The 21,397-nt window shown below is 37.8% G+C and overlaps 2 protein-coding genes across 3 annotated transcripts; both read right to left on the bottom strand.

Annotated features, from left to right (window-relative positions):
* Positions 1-192: 192 nt before the first annotated feature.
* Positions 193-6,385, bottom strand: cox5aa (cytochrome c oxidase subunit 5Aa). Its single transcript, XM_088339971.1, has 5 exons — positions 6,218-6,385; positions 3,749-3,865; positions 841-962; positions 655-768; positions 193-572 (listed from the first exon to the last, which is right to left on the bottom strand). The coding sequence occupies exons 1-4, from the start codon at positions 6,288-6,290 to the stop codon at positions 655-657; spliced, it is 426 nt and encodes a 141-aa protein (XP_088196097.1). The 5' UTR covers positions 6,291-6,385; the 3' UTR covers positions 193-572.
* Positions 6,386-8,916: 2,531 nt separating this feature from the next.
* On the bottom strand, positions 8,917-19,830 carry LOC148362547 (protein mono-ADP-ribosyltransferase PARP6-like). Of its 2 annotated transcripts, none has more exons than XM_088339291.1 (23): positions 19,668-19,830; positions 19,537-19,603; positions 18,424-18,492; positions 18,261-18,355; positions 18,118-18,178; positions 16,404-16,494; positions 16,277-16,343; positions 16,065-16,214; positions 15,857-15,998; positions 15,232-15,363; positions 14,299-14,394; positions 14,138-14,230; positions 12,796-12,921; positions 12,659-12,724; positions 12,526-12,593; positions 11,372-11,420; positions 11,116-11,228; positions 10,944-11,016; positions 10,787-10,856; positions 10,632-10,711; positions 10,502-10,559; positions 10,350-10,434; positions 8,917-10,275 (listed from the first exon to the last, which is right to left on the bottom strand). In XM_088339291.1, exons 2-23 carry the CDS (start codon positions 19,537-19,539, stop codon positions 10,179-10,181), a joined length of 1,884 nt encoding a protein of 627 aa, XP_088195417.1. In that variant the 5' UTR covers positions 19,540-19,603; positions 19,668-19,830; the 3' UTR covers positions 8,917-10,178. The 2 variants fall into 2 exon arrangements, with proteins under 2 accessions (XP_088195417.1, XP_088195416.1); XM_088339290.1 differs by having other exon boundaries at positions 18,261-18,358.
* Between the last annotated feature and the right edge of the window lie 1,567 nt (positions 19,831-21,397).

Genomic DNA, 21,397 nt, shown 5'->3' on the forward strand with positions numbered 1-21,397 from the left:
ATAGGAAAACATGTATATTTACAGTTCTTGTGGTACAAATTGAGAGCTTTTATAAAACGAAGATTTGGGGCATTATCATAAAGCAGGGGTGAACCAGCGAAAGTTTAAATAGGAGCAGAGATGGATCTCGACAAGTAAAAAGCGTGTCGTTTTATTCGCTTGTTCATATTTGATTAAAATCGAAAGCCAAAGTGTTGTTTGAACAAGTTTATTTGAGCTGCATTGACCATTGTCCCTGACATGAAAACATTTACAGATGCAGAATGGCTTTTAATTAACGTGAAGATGCTGACCTCTGGCGGCACTCAGCGAACATCACAAATGTAATTCCAAACAATCTTGGCTGCTTTATAAACTCGCACATGAAGCCAATGCTCCCAGAAGTTATTTTCCTTTTAAAACAGTATTCCGATTATCTTCTAACAATCGTTAAACATAAATTGTCCTTTAATATGTTCATCAATATTTTACAAGCAAAAGAACATAATAAAGACAAAATTAAATAGCAGACGGATGAGGCAATAAAGTAGATACACAGATTTGAGTTCTTAGGACATCCACCACCACTTGATCTAGAAGACACACAAACACATCATTGCATGAGTCAGACAATTAAGGAATAAATTGAAGAGAACTCCGGCCCGGGTTGCTCACTCAGATTTTGTCTAGGCCGAGTTCTTCAGGTGTAGAGATTCCAAGCTCGTCCAATGTTGGCCTAAGTTCTTGAAGAAGGTATGGGTAGATCTCTTTGTGTGGGCCAGCTTTATCCTGAAGAACCAACCAGAAAGAAGCAATCGATCAGCTAAATGCAAGATGGTCTCTTGCAGCCTATCATCCTACCTTGACTGCTTCAAGAATTCGGATTGCACTGGCCATGTCGTTTAACCGCCGACAAGCTCGCAGCGCCGCCTCGAGAATCTTTGGCTCGGGTACCAAATCGTAACCAATCAACGTGTTCATCCCTGAAACGCACAATTACCAAACATTTCAGATTACTACAAGCATTCAAGCAAGTGGATTATCCGTAACGTTAAGGCGTATTACAAATGTCATATTTGCAGGCTGAATAGTAAACAACTGTCAAGCACAAAGAATTCAGCTACCATGTCTTTCTAATTGTAAATTTAACCAATTTATACATTTAAAACAATTACCGTATTTTCCGCACTATATGGCGCACCATGTTATAAGGCGCACCTTCAATGAATGATATATTTTAAAACTTATGCCATACATAAGACGCACCCCATTATAAGGCGCTATAAGTGCATGCTGGTTTAAGATCAGGTAATTGTGCAATTTTGTAATTGTAATCCTGTGCAGTCCTTCGAGACATTTTTGGGATTAAGGGCTATTTACGGTAAATAAATGTGACGACTTGACTACAGTAGAGAATGTAGTTACTTTATGCAACCTCTAGATGTTGCCACGCTCAAGGGAATGTCAACAAAACTTTCAAAAGGGTCAAACTTTATTAACAAACAAGCTTTCCACAACTCCATCCACTCCCAAAATAAATAAACAGCCGTTTTATTATTTTCTCTGAGGTAAAGCATTTTCGTGACACATCTTTAACATCTTTGAACAACATCGACATATCATTTTATTTTTTGTCCATTTAGTCAACACGCAAAGAAAAAAACGTCTGATACTGTTATTTTAAATGAAACTTTAGTGCAATCGCAATAAAGTGACACTCGTAATGTGCAAAAACAACGAGTACAAAGCAATAACATAATAACTGTAAAATGTAAAACGTAAACACACAAAAGAAAAACAAAGATCACTCTATAAGCTCCTCATCGACGAATCCCTCGAATTCTTCTTCTGCTGTGTTCGAATTGACCATATCTCAGTGAATGGGCCATCCAACACGTCCGGTGTTTTTGTGCCAGCGCTGTTGCCTTCATACGTATAGTTATCGTACTGACACTTCTGCTTGCCGCTCTTTGTTGAACAACCCACTGTTCAAGTGTCTCCTCTAACTCTGGCCATCTTGCTTTATTGCCACGGAAACTTTGTTGAGTTTTCCTTACTTGGCGGAGCTTATCTTCATCCTTTCTCCACTTCCGTACCATCGATTCATTTAAGTTTAACTCTCTCGCTGCCGGTCTATTGCCGTGTTGTGATCGCTTTGAGTTTAAACTCGGCGTTGTACGCGTGTCTCTTAACAGGAGCCATTTTCTTTTACAAATGCACGTATGAAAGAGAATCTCGCTCTCTCTCTCTCTCTCTCGCTCTCTCTCTCTCTCTCAAACGTGACATTCTGAATAATTCTGCGTTTGTTTAAGGTAAATTGTGCTTTACATCTTCACCAGTCATAACCCTGGATTCAGACAAATACTGTATTTGTTGAATATGAATTAAGCAGTTCAATGGGGTAGCCATTTTGCCACTTAGTAAAGAAATACAACACGAGCCCCGGCAACTACCAATCGTTTAATATTTCCCAGTATGCACAGCGCGAAAAATGGAGTCGGCGGCTGTTTCCCGTAGTTGCGAGACCTTGCGAATTTAATATTGAGCCATATATAAGGCGCACTGTGTTATAAGGCGCATGGTCAGCTTTTGAAAAAAAATAAGACTTTTAGGTGCGCCTTATAGTGCGGAAAATACGGTATTAGCACAGTAAAAATTGGTATCTTTCTGATGTGTACAGTTTTATATTTATGGCCCGCATGCAATCTTGATGCAAATAGTTTACTCCCGAGTCAGCACAATAACTAAAACCCAGACCCTAAGCATCATTAGGTACCACAGGATTAGATTACAATTTAGGGGCTACAATTCCAATGATGAAACAAATATTGAAGCATTTTTTAAACTCCCCTTCACCAAGATTCATACACTGGTTTATATGATGTGCTACACAAAAAGCAAACTCACAAAATAGCCCACAAACCCTAACTCAAGTCCAAATGACAGTATCTGAGGGTTAACAACCGTTTTGCTTTTTATGTCTGCTTTGTGAATACTATTCCCCAGGTTTGTGAAGGTCACCAGTTTGATGTCATGTGTATTAAAAAGGCTTTTGAGAATCTGAAATGTCCTCAACCATTATCTCACACATGTATAAAATGTATACGTAACCCTGAAAACCAGAATCCTTTTAAAACTAAAATAGACCATATTATAAGGCCATCACTGTACAAAAACAATTTACAAATTAATATTTTGAGGAAAAAAAAACAAAAAAACTGGAAACGAAGTCACCTATTCTCGCTGCTTTTCTAATACTAGTCCGTTTTTGTTTTTATATTTTCTGTATTAACAGGATATTTACAATGAGAAAAATCTTGGATCTCAACTCACTTGGACATTTCGTATTAAAATGGGTTATCTTCCAATTTGGCCAGAGCTCGTTGTTCATAGACCTTACAAAATTGTGATGGTCACTTTCCACCTTGTTTGAACTGTCGCCCTGAGGTAGATAAAATTAGGACCAAATTAAGAACAAATAGATTGAAACTTCTACCCAAAGGCAATAATCACCTCAATGCCAAAACAAAAGGGTTGACCATGCTTAGACGAGAAATGTGCATTAATGACTTAGGATGATTCAGTTCTTTAATTGCCGTTATTTATTGAGAAACACTTTTACCCTGAACCTTTTGTTTTAACCTGGCATTTTTTGGTTATATGGCAGTTCCATTGTGCATTTGACATAATGCAATGACAATAAATTGTATTCTAACTCGTCATCAAAGATAAACATCAGGGTTGTCCTCATATCTGGTATGGAGCAAACCTTTTCTGAGCTCCCAGGCATCAATGTCTTGCTTGTTGAAGTAGGTAACCCAACGCGCATCAAACTCCTCATCTGTCTCCTGTTTCCCGTGTGAATAGCACCTTGATGCTATAAGACCTGTGGAGTTGATAGTTGATGTAGAATAACAATGATAATGAATGTTACTTCCACTAGACCAGGGGTGTCAAACAGGCGGCCAGTTCAGGCCCGCTAAGGGATTGAATCTTTTTCTCTTTATCTGTTGTTCCTCATGTTCTCTCTCTCTCTTTCTCCCTGCCCTTTCCTTGTCCCACACACTCTCATTTTCTTTCCCTCCCTCTTTCTCTTATTTCTTTCCGGCTTTTTTCCCTTTCTAATATACCAGTCCAACCCCCAGAGAAAGTTTTTTCGATCGCGTGGCACCCAGAGTTAAAATAAGCTTGACACCCCTGCTCTAGACATAATGACACAGTCAGAAAATGTCGTAGATATAGGAAAATGAGGGCTGCAATGATTAGTTGAAGTTGTCCACTAAAATAGATAGAGTCGACAATTCTGATGTTGACTAATGTCGCCAGACACATTTTCCAACAGAGTGAGGCATTTCGGCATTAATACAAATTCTGCTGATAGTTGCTTATCGAGCAGTGACATACAGTAATGACTGTGTTATCAAGTACGCGCACCAAAATCTCTAAGTTTGGGAGCATGTTAGCCTGGATATGACAAATAAAAAGACTACTTGCAAAGAGTGCAAAGCGGATATCGCGTATTATGGCAGTACCTCAACGATACACTAACATTTAAAGATATCATTTGGATAGTTAAAAGAAGTGCCATTCACTTTGGTAAGATCCAAGTAACAAATACGGTTTCAATAACATACATTGCAAGTTTTACAAGCGTATATTTGGCTATAAAAGAGCGATTAAGCGTTGTGCTGGACTGTGCCTGATAAACGCATTTGAAATGCATAAATTTCAAATGACAAACAACATTAGAAACTCCAGATATCAGTTTGATTTCAAACTATTGCGAATCGCTAAGTACTTTTTGTAACAGAATTTGCAGTTGAACACACAAAATTTGTTTTATTTACTTTTCTATTGCCACTAATGAACCTGTTCTGTGTTTCACTGATCCCTTAACCGCCTGGGTTGTCAGCGCAACAATGACCATGCATCTTTGGACAGTTTCTCCCCTGGTTTTCCAGATTTTCTTTTCCAGTTTTGCTGTAAGAGTACATGTCTGGCAAACATAGAAGAAAATGGAAGTAACCAGCGCTTGCGTAAGTCTGATCTTTGATTTTCCTGCTATGTTTGCGTCCCCCCCGATGAATTTAAGTCTGGCAGGGGCAGCTAATGTTTGAGCTACCCTGGCCATGATTTTTGGTTCTGACCCTTCTGATACGACAGCACCAACATATTTTGACTTTGTGACAGGTTCTAGCTCTCTGTAGTCAATGGGGATGTTTGTAGTGACTTCTTGGGGGTTGTGGGTCATTACATGTTTATTACGGTGCTGATTTCCACCCCACACCGGGTTGATGTTTTGTCTAGGCGATAGACCAGATCTCTTGGTTCCTGTTAATCTCCTGCCAATCCGGCAATATCATCAGCAAAACAGGTTGGTGACGCTTTGTCCCCTAATGCTGACTTTAAGTTGTTCCAGAGCTCCGGTCATGTGAGTTTACAGGAATAAAAAGAAAATGCTTAATTCTATGCATATATTTGTATGTCCCTAAAAAATGAAAAGAAGTTTATTCATGGAATTAGGACTTTACTGACCTATCACTGTGCCTTATTGGTTTTAGATGGGGTATTTGTGTTCAATTTTGTTTGATTCTGCAGTATGTTCATGATATATTTTACATTGTACATTTTATTATGTACATCAATCGCCACCCAAGTAAATCAATTTAATGCTAAATTTGAGGGGGAATCAATTCTGATTATTCGATGAATCATTTAAATAGTCGCTCACTAGTCGACTATTAAAATAGTAAGTTACTGCCCTATATGGATAACAAACGCTGTCTTTGTTAAAAGACCTAGCCACCGAAAGTGAAAATATATAATGAAATACATTAAAACCCCTAAATGTAGTGATAGCACCAAAAACGTCATATAACCTAGTGTCACCCTTGTAGAAAACCCGAGTCCAGAACGAGTTGGCTTAGCATTAGCAGCACTACGACTAGGCCCCACGCATGACACTCAACCGGGTCACGACAAGGACACGCACCGAACCAAGCTTACAAAACCAAAATGAACCAGCCAAAACGCTTAAGTTTACAATGAATTCCATTGTTTACAATGTTAAATAGGTCATAGAAAACGTAAGAAGGGAAGTTAAGTATTTGAGAGCGACAATTCCATACGCGCTAATGTTAGCTAACACGGGAGCCGCGAGGATACTCTCCTTGATGAGTCCGCTAAGAGTCACGAAAACCCGCAGAGCTTCTCGATTAAAAACGCAGATGGAAAATACCTTGGCAGGCTGGTTTGGTACGGGTCAAACTCCGAACTCCGGAGAAAGACAAGCGGACGGCTGCTCTGAACATAATGCAGGACAGCCAAGCTGCAATCGACCGGTCACTTTTGCTAGCAGGAAAGAAGGAAGCTCAATGCCGATCACTGACACGTGACGTCATATGCCCATTGTGCGCATGTGCAACTTCTAATACACTAAACAAGCACATGGATTATAAATGCAGTTTTTCGCAATATTTTTGTGACATTCTTTTTAATTACAAAATATCGAGGCACACCGCTTATCGAAAATGTTTACAAATTAGTACCCAACACCAACTAAAAGGGACAGCATGTAATATTTAGTGCCTCCTAGTAGTACAAAAACAAAAAAAAAATGATTTAAATTGTTGGTTGGTTGGGTGGTTGGTTGGTTGGTTGGTTGGTTGGTTGGTTGGTTGGTTGGTTGGATCCTGACTAAGCAGAAATACATAAGCTATCATCCATACATCCATCCATCACCTGACACTGAATCCCTAATGCCCCCAATAAGCAGGTAGGGGCCTTGCATGGCTGACTCCCTATTGGTGTGTGAGTGTGTGTGTGAATGTGAAGCGCATTGCAAAGCGCTTTGGGAGGTCTTCATTGACTTGAAAAGCGCTACATAAACGCAGACCATTTACCATCTACACTGCTTCTCCTCAGTGGGGTCACGGCTGTGCTCCAGCACCTCCGTAGCTATCTTCAGGCAGTGGGGATAGGCCCCACGATGACATACAGCTCACTCGCGCATTAACATGTAGGGACAATTTGGACTGGCCAATTAACCTGACATGCTTATTTTGGAATGTAGGATGAAACCAGAGTGTTTGGAGGAAACCCACACAAGCTCATGGAGTACATGCAAACTCCGTACACGAAGGCTGATAGCTGGATTTGAACCAATGACCTCAGAACTATACCATAGACGCGCTAACCACTCAGATGAGTACCACCCATAAACTATCATATCAATGTTAAGTTTAGTAAAAAATCTTAGGTCCAGAAATTTGTACCCGTATTTATGTTACTCTGTGAAATCCCTGTCTAGATGTCGCCGCCATGTTTGTCTGCGGTATCTCGGCTACAGATAGCCATCACCACAGAAACTCGGTATGTGTTTCACAAAGCTCCCGATTCTTCTGCAACATGGAGATACTAACACGAAGAAATATTTTTGGTCCTCGCTCAGAGCATTGAATCACAGCACTGTTAAGAGTAATGTGTTATGAATAAAAGATTATGCCTCTTTGTTTTATTCAACTCATGTTTTTAGCATTGTCTTATACAGTATAGGCTCTTAGAACTTAAGTGGGCATAGTAACACATTCCTAATAGAGAAGATATTCAATTTTAAACTTTTGTGGTGCATAGTTAGAGGTTACCTTTCAAGGTTTGAAATTAAATGCTTGATCTGTTAAGTATGTGTTAACAATGTCCAACTGAGTTCAAGTGGGGGGGGGGACTGATTTCATGCCCGTGCTCATAGTTATCTTTTATTCTAGAATGAAAATGGTGAAGGTAAGAAAAGTACTGTTTCGAATACAGTCCAGATGCCGCTCTAATTGGTTTTTCATCGCATTGAATTTGTAAATGTCTCTTGGAACATAAATATGCACATGACAAATTGACATAGGACTTACTCAAAAATAGATAGATAGATAGATAGATAGATAGATAGATACTTTGTTCATCCCCGAAGGGAAATTCACATTTCCAGCAGCATCCCTGAGCTGAGAACAATCGAGAACAATCGAAAATAACACGGGAGCTGCTGGAGTGGCTGCCATTCGTGACGGCGCCGGAAGAAAAGATTCAATTTGAATCATTTACAAACAAACAAACAATTGAATCATGTACAAACAAACAAACAAAATATTCATGTTTTAATAAGTGGAGTGTTAATAAAATATTTCTGATACTGATATAACCAGATAAAACTAATTTTAAGTTACCTGTCCAAATGAATGTTGTGCCATCTCACCTTTCCCACTCTCTCTCCTGCAGTTGACTTGCTGCTTCTCGCTCCTGAAACTAATACTTACCTCTTTGTGTATTGCCTGCCTCTTTGTGTATTGCCTGCATATGGCGACACCCTCTTTCAGCTTGTCTGTCAGAACCTTGATCTCCTCCTAAAATGCTTGTCTAAATGTGGGAGCATGCGGCTTATATACAGGTCCGGCCTTTCGAGACGCCTAGACATGCTTAACACACCCATGCACACAATATACTAAAGTGTAAGAAGGTGAATTGAGGGAATAAATATTACAAATATTAAAAAGATAAATATACACGATTAATGAAATCCTTACTTAGCTGTCCATACAGTTGCCAGCGTAAAACTAAAAACGCGGAAACTATGTACATAAAAGAATATTACGTATATTAAAAGATAAATGAAATTCTTACTTTGCTGTCCACACAGTTGCCAGCGTAAAAATAGAAACTAAAAACTAATATATATATATATATATATATATATATATACATAAAATAATATTACGAATATTAAAAGATAAAAATACACGATCAATTAAACTCTTACTTTGCTGTCCAAACAGTTGCCAGCGTAAAAATAGAAACTCGGAAACTATATACATAAAATATTACGAATTTTAAAAGATAAAAAAATCCAAGATTAACCTTCATTTATTTTGTATGGGCGTTATAATCCCAAAATACACACATATGTAACGTTACTGAAATTTGGAATTTTATTTTTCACATCATGATATTGTTGTTACATCCAAATGTCAACAGCAGAAAGGCAGAACAACAATTTTAGAACGACATTTTAATCACATTAAGCAGGGGTCCCCATTCTTTTCTGGGAGGACAATACATCTTTATTTTAATGATTGGGGAGCAGAGTCAGTTTGACACAAAAGAAGTGACCCAATTCAAATGTCAATGATTACTGTTTTCAAGAAAGAAGCACATAACCATATGATCCAGCTAAATTACTGTAAAAAAAGGTTCAGAGTACTAAAAAAAGGAACAAATTATCAATGTCGAAGAAAACAATATTAATTGTTGACAATAAAAAGGCTACATTTTCAAATCAAAAGAGGACAATAGAACTTTTTAGCTTAGGAGAGGACACCGTTAGTTTTGGGTGTTAAAGAAGAAAGTAGTTTAAGCTAGTTTTAGCTACAGAAAAAGACTGACGCTACTTTTCCTAGTTTATGGCTGACAAGAAGAATGTAACCTGCATTGGCTCCCTGTTAGCTTAAGATGTGATTTCAAGGTTCTGTTGGTAGTATACAAAATCACGCATGGACTTGCTCGCTCATATCTTTCAGATTTAGTTTCACCCTATGTTCCGGTCCGGAGCCTTCGCTCTGAAAATGCTTGTCTACCAGTGATCCCAAGAGCCAAGAAGAGATCCGCTGGCTCAAGAGCATTCTCCATTCGGGCCCCGGTGCTGTGGAATGCTCTTCCCCCTGAGATTCGATCTGCAACCTCAGTGGAAATGTTTAAATCCAACTATTCTTTAGCATATGAATAACCTATATTTTATGTTGACAGAATCTGTGTATTATTTGCCCTCATGTAGGTTTTAGATCAGGGTATGATCTAATAATAGTCTGTAGTTTGCAATAGGGCCAAATGCATAGGCCGGTTGTATTTAGCCCACAGCCGTAGTTTGAGGACCCCTGAAATAAGGCAAATGAATATTCATTGAAACCCAGCTACTTGTAGGGAATGTTTGAGCTGTCTGGCAGAAAAATCCAGATGTAAATGAGAGCAGTTGAAATAATATCTTCAACAAAAAAGCTCAACACATGTTTGACATTAAAAAAATAAAAAATAAAAAAAAAGACATCTACAGTATGTACGCCAAACAAATTCTGTAGATAAAACCTCTGTGAAAACATGCTTTTCCATTGTATGTACAAAAGTACGTATACTTCTACATTTTTACCATCATTTGAAGTCTTTCAGCTGGGCTTGGTTGCAATGACCTCTAAAATATGATTTTGGATCTCTTCTTCCTGAGTATTGATATGGACATCCCCCACGCAACCATTTTCGTACCTGAAACACATGAGTGTGTCGTTGAACATGGGGCATTCGTTCCAGACAGAAGATTTGCATCAGGTTGTTCTTACACAAATAGAAACCGTGTGCAGACATGGTCGGATATGGGACAAACCCAAATGTTCCCGTGCTTCTGAAGGTCCTTTGACGTTATGACTGTGAAAAGACCGAGAGTAAACAGTGCAGAAGTGAATTCTTAACAAGATCACGTTTTGACTCGTACCTTCACAAAGAGCAACACAGTTTAAGTTACTGCTTTGAAGGAACCTGCAGGGCTGATCCTATAACAAGGTGCAAATCTATAGTCAAACAACAGATTGGATTTCCAGGAAGATGCAAATACAGGGAATTACTTGTTGGATGATATTAATGTGATTTTGTTTCCTCAGGAGGTCTTCTTTGGTGAGTATCTGGTGTTGTCCTTTACCCATATCTGAAGGAAAAAAGGAACCCGAATGGCAAGCTCATAAAATATTATTTTTTCAAAGGAAAATATGTGAACTCATACCAGAATATCCAAAAGAAATGCTAGAGATTGGGCTCAAATAAATCCCCTTGCCGTATGCAGCTCCATGCATCTATACAAAAGGAAATCATCAAACTAGATTGATTGATAGCAGATTGAATGTATGATATCAATTACGTTTCAGAATTGTCATCTTTACCTGGAATTTTGTATTGGAGGCGTTCAAAAGCCCGTTTCTTAAAATGGAATGCCAATTTTCAATGTGCGAACCACTGGGAAAAGAAAAATATTTCACTTTTACGAGTCGATGAGAGAAGCAGTCTTCTACTGCTATTGTGAAAGTGTCTAAAGATCCGCGTTTATTTTCTTACTGGAAAGCAAATGTGCTGCCATAGAGTTTGCGTGCAGTTTGAAAACGAGCTTCTTTGGTGGGAGGGCTGCTGATGAGCAGGAACTGGTGAGGCGTGTGCATGAATGAGAGTTGCTAATGTGCAGCAGCAAGGGAAAAAACAAATGCATGTTACAGTGGAATTGGCTTTAGTGTTGTATGCTGGACTACTTGCTAACTCTAGGCCGCTATACTACAGTGTTTACTGCTTCTATAGATGAAAGGCTGCACTGTCCTACCCTGGTGGCTGGAAGCTTGACAATGTGAGATCTGTTGCTCGATAAAATCCTAGTGTCAAACATACCCAAAAATGGATGAGTTGGTCGATGATCGGGCATATTACATATGATAATCGGCCGCAATATTAGGTTCACCTGCTAGGGATCAGATGTCGAAAACAGTAGTTAATGTGGGAGGTTGGACCGTTTTTGGTCGGTACTTTGAAGAGTGTTAGATTATTAAAATAGGTCAATGAGTAAGTTGTCACTATCACATGAGTTTTTCAGCTATACTAGTTTTATTAATTAATAATCATATCATTGTTTTGATCATCACGTTCTTCATTTTAGTTGTTGTATATGCATATTTATCCACATAATTTAGTGAAGTTTTTCCTTGCCCTCATGTAGGTTTCAGATCAGCAAATGGCTGGATTGTGCAATAGTTCTGTGTAGCCCTTTAAGAACTTTAGTATACCTTGTTCAGTTAGTAGGATGGTAATGTCAGATTTCTCTTTTAATTTGATCTGTTCACAGTGATATCTTTAGATTACAAACTCTGATAAATGATCTGAGTTATTTGCGGTTCTTTAATTCGAACTCTTGAAGATTTCAAGAGAGGGAAATGAACATTTTACAGTTTTCCTTTAAAGATTTAGAACATGCATATTTCATATTTCAAAATTTTAAGCTCTTTAAAGAGCCCAAGAGAGGGAACGTTAGATTATTTAAATATGTCACAGAGTATGTTGTCACTACCACGAGAGTTTTCCAGCTATATTAGTTGTATTACTCAATCATCATATCTTTACTTTTATAATCACATTTTTCATTTTAGTTGTTGTAAATGCACATCATATTTGGAATAAAATGGAATAAAACAAATATTGGTAAAGAATTAACGTTTGAGGCTTTATTGTGGATATTACTGATTGTGAAGCAGTGCATTAAAGTATGAATTTTAAAAAGTCTCATTTAATTTAACATTCCAACATTAAGGAAACTCTTGTTTTGTTTTCCAAATATTGGTACTTATATCATCATAATTGCATCCTGTTTTAAACACATTTATCAGCACGATGCATGTCTACACTAAGCTTGCAGACTGCTACACCAACAAATATTCCCAAATATGAATAATGAATATATAATTTTTAATGTGTTTCGCATCTTACCATTGCAGTAAAGGAATGGCAAGAGGGTCTATCTTGTCTATCTGCTTTTTTATTTCCGAATACGAACCCTGCATGACAAAGACAACCAAGTTCAAGAAAAGTGTCAGATTACCGTCGTTCCTGTCAAAATTACCTGTTTGATCGTTCTAACTAACAGGACACTTTCCAGGGCTTCTTCCAGTCGTTCATAACTCTTTCTCTATGATGAGGGAAAACAAAACTCAGTTTTTTTTCTATATATGAAGAATGAAAGCCGAGTTAAGCTGATACCTTGGGATTGAAGGCAAACATTTTGGGGTTTTTCGGATCGACGACGTATGGGTACGGTTCAAATATGATGCTTTTGCGTGAAGACTGCAGAGCTGACCTGCACATGGCCACCAGCAAGTCCACCACCTGTCCAACAAATGTTTGACAAATGGGATCCAGTGGGGCCCCAAGGATGTTTCACAGGGGTGACCAGATGGGCGACACTTCATATCTTCAGCTGGAACATTGAAACTAAAAGCCATCATTTCTTTTATTTGGAATAATGGATTCCCTATGTATTGGTTTTATACCCAGCCAAGACGTGAAATTAGAAAACGGAGGGGAAAATTTAAATAAAACATTAATAATAGAAAACAAAAACTTTTGTTCACAAATAGTTTTGCTCATTTTGAGTTCAATACTTTTCTTAAGTAAGTTTTTAAAAACATTTTCGTTTTATTTTATTTCGTTTGAATTGATTTTTTGCTTCGCTAAAAAGTGTAGTCAGAAGTAAGTAAAGAAAGTTGCAATTGGATTTCTTTGGGGTTTGAATTATACTGCACTTTTTTTGGCTCCGTTCGCTGATAATTTTGCTCATCTAAGTGTTCTTCTTATTTTAACAGAATATACAATTCATTGTGTTTTATTTATTGATTGTAAATACCGGTGTGTATAAACATGATTATTTATTTTTTCTACCATTTTTTTCTCAATACTTTCCTGGAACTTTTGTTGTGCTGTTAGGACACTGCAAAACTGCAGTTCAAATTTGAGAAAAAAATGTTGAAAAAAAATTATCTTTCATATTTTGTATCTATTTATATCCATCCATCCATCCATCCATCCATTGTCTTTGGAGCTGCTTGCAAAGTGCAAAATATCCAGTTTAAAATATAAGGAAAATATGTATATATATAATTTAAAAGTTTTAACAAGTTTGTGTAATATTTTACTGCATTTTTTTGAATATTCTGACACAACGTTTGCACTGTAGAGCTGCAAGCATGACACAAAAAATCAAATAAAATAATAAATTAAATGTAAAAAATTGAATAAAACTTGTTGAGTACGCTTGTATATCTAAAAACAGTGTTTGCAATATTTTGCTGTAATTTCTCTCAATTTTCTGACTGAAATGTTTGCATTGTGGAGTTTTAAGTTTACAGCAAAAAGACCATTTAAAATAAAATTTGAAAACACAGCTAAAAATGTACGTATATCTAATATCTTTCTTATGTTACTATATTTTTTTATTTCCAACTTTTAACAGGACTTTTTGCAGAGTAGGCCACCCTTTGGTGGCGCTAGAATTGATGGGACATCTCTTTTTTTATATATAAACTGTTCATGGACGATAAATGACCTCCGCACCGGTGGCCACCTCCTCCGTGGCTGCTGACGTAGCCCCCGTCATGTGAAAGGAAAAGACGCACAACTCCCTGGTGCAAATGGCCGGCTAGCAATTAAAAAAAGAGAATTGTGTTGTTTGGGATTGAAAGGATTCTCTTGTTTTCAATTTCTTACCTTCAACAGCAGGCCATTCTGGAAAACATGTCGCTCGTCACAAATAACGCAGTATTCGTTCAAGGTGGGGATTCTCTGCTCTGCGTACCTCATAACCTGTCCACACATCACAGCCAAATCTAATTGTATTTCCATATGCGGCCTTGTAAATTTAATAAATGCAACACTAGTTTTTCATGCAGAAGAAGAAACAAATTTTCAATGTCAAAGAAAACAAATAATCTAAATTTGAACATAGAAGATGATTATGCAACTTTCTGGCTTTGGAAAGTAGGATTCCTGTGTTGAAGAAGTTTGTTTTAGCTACTGTACAGAAAAGGTTGACGACAGTTTTTGAGGTAGAAGAAGAGAATGTTAGATCATGCCAAAGAGTAGAAAAGAAGACCATGCTGCTTTTTTCCGGTTAATTTCAGTAGCAGAAGAAGAACTTACTTCTAGACCAGATAAGTTGGGGTTAGTTTATAGCTGGTTTCAATATTAAAATAAAACTATGTTACTCTCCTGGTCATAAGAGAATGATGCTAGTTTTTGGAGTAAAAGACCATAACATAGAGGAAGATGATGTTGGTTTTGGACATAGAAGAAGAATATATACAGTACTACTAATATTTTACTTGGACGAGAACAATGCTAGTTTTTGGTGTAGAGGAAGAAGCTAGCTTTCAAACTTAGGTTTCTGCTTGCATTGTTCAAATGTACTGTATAGGTGGTTTGTATCCAGCTTCAAGTGTAGTTTTGGGACCCCTGAAACAAGGGCGTAAGTTTTGTCTTGGCATTTGTGGGGACATAGCCCAAGTGATCTCATTATGTCGGTGGGAACGAAACTATGATTGCTCGATAACGGTGGGGACACCTCTCCTCAGTCCATGCCAAAACTACGCCCTTGCCCTGAAATAGGGAAAGGGCAACTTCATCAATATTAGCGACGCTCACCTGAACCAAGAAGCCGTCTTGCAGAGTCGGGGTGGTCTTACAGTGCCCAATGGCCTGAGAGAAGAACAGCAGCTCGATCAACTGCTTGGTTCCGAGGTGAGGTGATGACTTCACCCCTGACACAACAACCCTCTGTGGAGGAAAATAATAACCCAGATGTAGATTTGTTCAAATTTGTGGATGTTGTTGTTTGAACACAAATGTGCATTGGTGCAGGTGATGTCTGTGAACTCCAAGAATTGTAACACCAGTTGAATGTAACTCAGTAGAAAGTTTGGCAAACACTCAAATATTTTAACCTTGGAAGGACAACAGGTGAGTGATACTTAAGATAGAAAATAACAACCTTTTCTAAAGGCCCGCCGCATAATTATTAAATCTCCTGGGTTACAAAAGTAGATCCTCTCTAATGGATGTGCAAATCAAAGAAAAGCAACCTGATTACCAAAAAGGTGAAAAATACAGTAGCTTGAGTTGATGGTTTAACAGAAATGATAGATTTTTTTAAATACAAAAGGATACAATGTCTTCATTAAGGGAATATTCAGTGTGTTTTTTTTCTTTTAATTTGTCAGTCTTTAAGGGTAAGGGAGTTCATTACAGTGAGGGAATGTCATGTCCTGACCTTTCCGCTCGGTGTATAAGTGAAGAGTTCTCCCGAGGGATTCTTGATGTTGTACGAGTTTGAGTGGTTGCTGAAATAGTTGCGTTTGATGGCAGGCAAGACAAGCCTACCTCTCAAGCTGCGGTCTTGAATTGAGTTAGATCTGAGTGAGAGAAGTTATCAGAAAAATCTATAGAAGTATTTTTTGATTTTGAAGGATTTTACACACTTGGACAATGGGAGCCAAATGCTGAATCTTGCACGAAATTTCTTCATGGTTCCTCCGGGCCTGAACCAGCTATGCCTTCTCTTCTGTCTCACAATTATGGTTTCATTGGCCAAATTGTTCCATTCCCGGGATATGAAGACTGCTAAAACACTGTAATCATTCTGAAATGTTATCCTTTTGGATAGAGTATGAACATAAAATGATAATACTACCTTTGTAGCTGTTTTCCAAGACTGAAATTATATCGATTTGACGGCTGGAAGACTTCAACTGATGGTTCTATGGTAAGAAATTGGCATCATCATTATCAACATGGAATGAAATAAATAGGTGACTTACTTGGTCCATTGAGGTACTGAGACAAAGAGAAGTGTAGGCGGACAATGATGGGCTCAAACGTGTTAACTCCCCAGGCTACAGCTACTTCCTCCTGCCAACAACAAAGAATCAGTGATGTGCTGTCAGAGGGGAGGCAGGTGAGGCATAACCTCACCTGTCATCACGGAAATATAACTTTTAGAATATATTAAATGGTTTTATTTATTCAGTGTTAAAGTCCTTTTTGATTAACTTTCACAATTTCTGGATTTTCTAATTTAATTATTCCCATGAAATCACGAATAATGATAATACAGTTTGTATGTAATGCAGAGTGAGGCACACAATTCTATTGCCTCATGGCAGAGGGCAATAGTGAGACCACGGATTCTCATTTGGCACACTCCTCGGTGACAGACCAAAGAATTAGTTATAGTATTAGCAAGCTGAAGAAAAGGAAATCCAGGCAATAAAAATGTGATGCTACAGGTAACTTTTAGGCATCAGCTACATAGCCCATGAGACAAACGAAACGATGCGCAACACCACCAGAGGGCGCATTGGACCGTACGAATAACTTGTCAACTGCAACTTCAGTGGTATGCTTGTGTCACAAGGTCACCAGGACTAATCAAGATAATTCTCCAGGCCACAGTCCAAGGGGGCAGGAGGAGAGGATGTCAGAAACAGAATTGGGCTGACAACATTAAGGAATGGACTGGTGACAAGTTTGCCACGACCCAAGAACAGGCCAGGGACTGTCAACAGTGGAGATGGCTGTGCTCTTTGTTGCCCCGACGACCCATGCGGTTAAGGCATCCGTGAATTGTGAACCGACTAGTAAGGTAACAGCAAGTCAAGGCATCCAGTAATTCTTTTTCTTGCTGCATGGACTTTTTTCATAATGCAGATTATCCATCTATTGATACTTTTATTCAAAAGGAGCAGCGCATAGACTAGCTTTATAAGATAAGGTATATGTATGTCTGTCTGTCTGTCTGTCTGTCTGTCTGTCTGTCTGTCTGTCTGTCTGTCTGTCTGTCTGTCTGTCTGTCTGTCTGTCTGTCTGTCTGTCTGTCTGTATGTATGTATGTATGTATGTATGTATGTATGTATGTATGTATGTATGTATATAACATTGATGCTGGAATTACAATGATCTTTTATTGTCATTAAAAACTCGTAATAAACAGAATGTTTTCCCCGCATCGGTAGCTGCAAAAATAATTCATTTGTTTAGTGGCGCTTCTTGAGAGCTAAAATCTATATTTTGTGTCTGTTTTGTTTAGAATGTTATCAACATTCGGTAACTGTTTGCATGTATTAATTGTTTTATCTCGGAGGGGAAAATTTCTGGAAATTGCGGTGAGGCAAGGCAAATTACTCGCCAATGTTGATGGATCACACTATTGCTCAGAAAAATAAAAAACATAACCACTAGTGAAACAATAAGCTTCATTTAGGAAGCATGCTACATAACACAAAAAAGGACACTTATGTCAGCCATTTTGCTGCTACGGGTACCCCAAAACTTAAAAAAGGCTGGGCAAAGAATGAGAAGAAAAATGGTGTGTGTTGATCACTTTGAGTCTGTCGTTTGTATTCTTCCTTGTGATTTTTAGTACAAGTGTTTAGTTGCACTAAATCGTACAGTGACATCAAATGGTTAAATAATACACATTATCCTTTTAAGATCTAGTTTACAAGACAAAACTTTAAAAATGTATTGACTTACATTCAAAACGTTGGCATTGATGTTTATATCGACATCCACTTGATCAATTGTTTGATATTCCCTGAAAAACGCAGGGAAGAAATCAAAATGCAGAGAACTTTCGAGCTTTTTCAGGTGAGTGATCTAAAAATTATAATTCCCACCTGATAGTGACGGAATGATGTGAATAAAGGCTCCTGAAAATCTCAACGTCGGCTTCCAGTCGGGGATGGCAGCTCGACTCCGTGAAGCAGTTCTCCTGCTGAGCAAGTAGAAACGCTCACATATTTTCTGTCCTTCAAGATGAGACCATGGTGTGATGTTTACATCTGTTGTCTCCTCTTCCTCTGAAGAAAAGCCCTCCTCATTTTCACTCCACTGCTTCCAATCGGCTTCCTGAACAGCACAATAGGAAAGAAAGTCATCTATACTGAACATTCATTTTCTGTAAAGTTTGACTTCACTAAAGACATGCAACTATTCAGAATCATCTCAAGAGTCAGGGCAGTTTAATAGTTGCATTCAAGGACAGTGGGAATAGAAGTAGGGGGCCCTGTCATTTAATAATATCATTTTGCTGACTTTAATTATTCTCTTATTTTTAATGAAAAAAAAAAAAGAAAAATATTGGTAGGTTGTAAAATACGTTCTACTAGAAGATATATTTGCTCATTTTTTGTGTTATTTTTATAGAAAAAAAAACAGGATGAAAATATAGTTAAACAGGTTCAAAATATAACATCCACCCACTATCTTCCGCTTATCCAGAGTCAGGTTACAGGGAGAAGCAGCCTTAACAGGGAATCCCAGACCTCCCTATCCACAGCCAATTCGTTCAGCTCATCCGATGAGATTCAGAGGCATTCCTAGGCCAGCCTAGAGACATAGTCTCTCCAGCGTGTCCTGGGTCGTCCCCGGGGATTTCTGCTGGTGGGACATGCCTGGAACACCTTCAGAGGGAGGCGTCCAGGAGGCATCCTTATCAACTGCCCAGGCCACCTCAACTGGCTCCTCTCAATGCTGAGGAGCAGTGGCTCTACACAAGGCCCCCCCGGATGACTGAGCTTCTCACCTTATCCAAAATGATTGACCAAATTGAAAAACCCTTTGACTACAAAAAATAAATACATAAAAACATTACACTGTCAAGTCAGGCAAGATGATAACTTAAGCTGTAAAAAACAAAGAAGACAAAACTATAACATGAAACTAGTGCCAGGAATTTATTATTAAAAAATTTAAATGGACGGTGTGTCTCCTGACTTCTTTATTGGGGAAAGTGTGCCTTGTCTAAAGAAAACGTTGGGAAAGACTGTGCAAGGACATATATTTTTTTAAAAGATTAAATGATGAGTACTTAGGCTATTAGAAATAAGCATTGCTTATTTTTAAGTGATTATTTGTCTGCATGTGATATACAAGTATGTAATCAGGACTCACCATGTGCACCAACTTTGCACTTCTTCAGGTCTAGCCAGCGCTTTGCAGTACCTCAACAGTTCTGTAGCTAAGGAGAAAAATATTGAATTATTTTTTTATAAACTGTTGTATTCCAAGAAGACACCACTTACCTCGTTTAGAGAGAAAATGGGAGGGTCCACATTTGATCTGATGAAAGAGTATATATACCCAGAGATTGTTGATATTGTGGATTAGATTAAATAAAACCAATAGACCGCTCTATGTTAGATTACTGAGCTACTCGTGTAAAAGTAGCCGTCCTCTCATGATGACCTGAACTGCAGACTGTCACACAAGTTCCGCCTTGCACTCAGTAATTACGATTAGCTGGTCATCAACAGCCTCCGGGAGAAGAGACAGACCAACCTGCAAGATCATAATTAATTTCTCATTAAATACTTCAACAATAATCACATTTTCCATGTTGAAAGTGCTATCATGTTTTGGGGAAAATTGGGAAATTCAAAGCACCCCCGCCCCCCTCTATAGTCTTAATGTTTGCATCTCCAGTCTGACCTTAATCAGCAGTTAACCCCCTGGAGCAGCCGCCTGCTGCTCCACAGTCTGCTCAGATTACACACTTGTAAGGCCTTCATACATGTGCACTCATTAAGTGCTTTGCTCAGCGTACTGTAATCCACTTAAAAGGGTGTGTGTTTGCTTCTGATCATGAATCATTCAGAAAAGTTGATTGATCAAGTTGAAAAAGTGTTCGATTATTAAATCGGGTTACTGAATATGGACTCACGATTGCATGAGTTTTCCAGCTATATTATTTTTTATCATTGACACAACATTATTTTGATAATCACATTTTTCATTTAGTTGTTATGAATTCACTTTTTGTTCATCCTTATACTTCAATGAAGTTTTTGCTTAATTCATTTGATGTTTTAATGTATGCTTTCATTCAGTATTTTGCCAGCAATGTTTCTCAGCGATGTTCTGATAAATCTACCATAATCTTATCCTACCACCTGCAAAACCCTGTTAGATCCAGCCTAGACAAAAGGTTCTTGTCAATATGTCACTCCCTTAGTTGGACTGGAAATCCCATTTGTTAAGTTTCATTTTCCAGCTAAGTTTAATTTTTGTCAACCCACGCCCCTTTCCATAAAAGCAGTGATAATCGTTTTTTTAATGCTTGTTCAGAAAGGACTGGTCCTGTTGACAAGCCCAGAATATTCTGTTTATTTCATGTTTTGTTTCTTTGTAATAAAAGTCCTCAACTGAACTGCTCTCATCAGCTCTTGTTTTTGTTTTGTCAAAATATCCAGTCAGAATCCCGGAGGTTGAATCCAACAGACAGCAGGACATACTGGTAGATTGTCTACACATACAATAGTTAGAAAATGATGTTATTAAATAAAGAGGAAAGCTAAAAATATTTACTGAACATTATTTTGATGTTAGAGAATTGTTTGAAAACAGAAATTGACATTCTAAAATTATTCCATATCCTGTTTTTACTAATCTGATCGAGAATTAGTTATTATCTTAAAATCTCATTTTATTGTCACAGCGTACTATTTTTCATTGCAGTATCATTACAATTTAGGCCAGTCTCTTAAGCACTACATTGTAAATAGTTTTGCCTAGAATTTACATTATTGTATCGCATTTTATTAAAAATAAAAGTTTATGTTGCGTGTTTATCCTAGATTGTCATGTCTTTTCTCGTTGTAATGTTAATCACGTTGCAAACAATGACAATAAATACAATTCAATCCAAAATAAAACTGGAGAAAAAGTGGGATGTTCCATATGCACAATCTAATATGCTTTAAAAACAGCTCAAACATCTTGTCAATTACAGAAAAAAATATCTTAATAATTTAAT

The sequence above is a fragment of the Urocampus carinirostris genome, chromosome 7, assembly GCF_059441175.1.
Source record: "Urocampus carinirostris isolate Australia breed hairy pipefish chromosome 7, RoL_Ucar_1.0, whole genome shotgun sequence".
NCBI classification, from domain to species: Eukaryota; Metazoa; Chordata; class Actinopteri; order Syngnathiformes; family Syngnathidae; genus Urocampus; species Urocampus carinirostris.

Excerpts from the sequence above, each read along its gene's own strand:
- LOC148362547 (XM_088339290.1), bottom strand. Across the intron at positions 16,215-16,276 it reads CTTGGAAAACAGCTACAAAG|TGTTTTAGCAGTCTTCATAT; the intron begins GTAGTATTATCA and ends GAATGATTACAG. Across the intron at positions 10,560-10,631 it reads ACATTAATATCATCCAACAA|GATCAGCCCTGCAGGTTCCT; the intron begins GTAATTCCCTGT and ends ACCTTGTTATAG.
- cox5aa (XM_088339971.1), bottom strand. The coding sequence starts at position 6,290 with ATGTTCAGAGCAGCCGTCCGCTTGTCTTTCTCCGGAGTTCGGAGTTTG. Across the intron at positions 3,866-6,217 it reads TACCAAACCAGCCTGCCAAG|GTCTTATAGCATCAAGGTGC; the intron begins GTATTTTCCATC and ends TCAACTCCACAG. Across the intron at positions 769-840 it reads GAATTCTTGAAGCAGTCAAG|GATAAAGCTGGCCCACACAA; the intron begins GTAGGATGATAG and ends TTGGTTCTTCAG.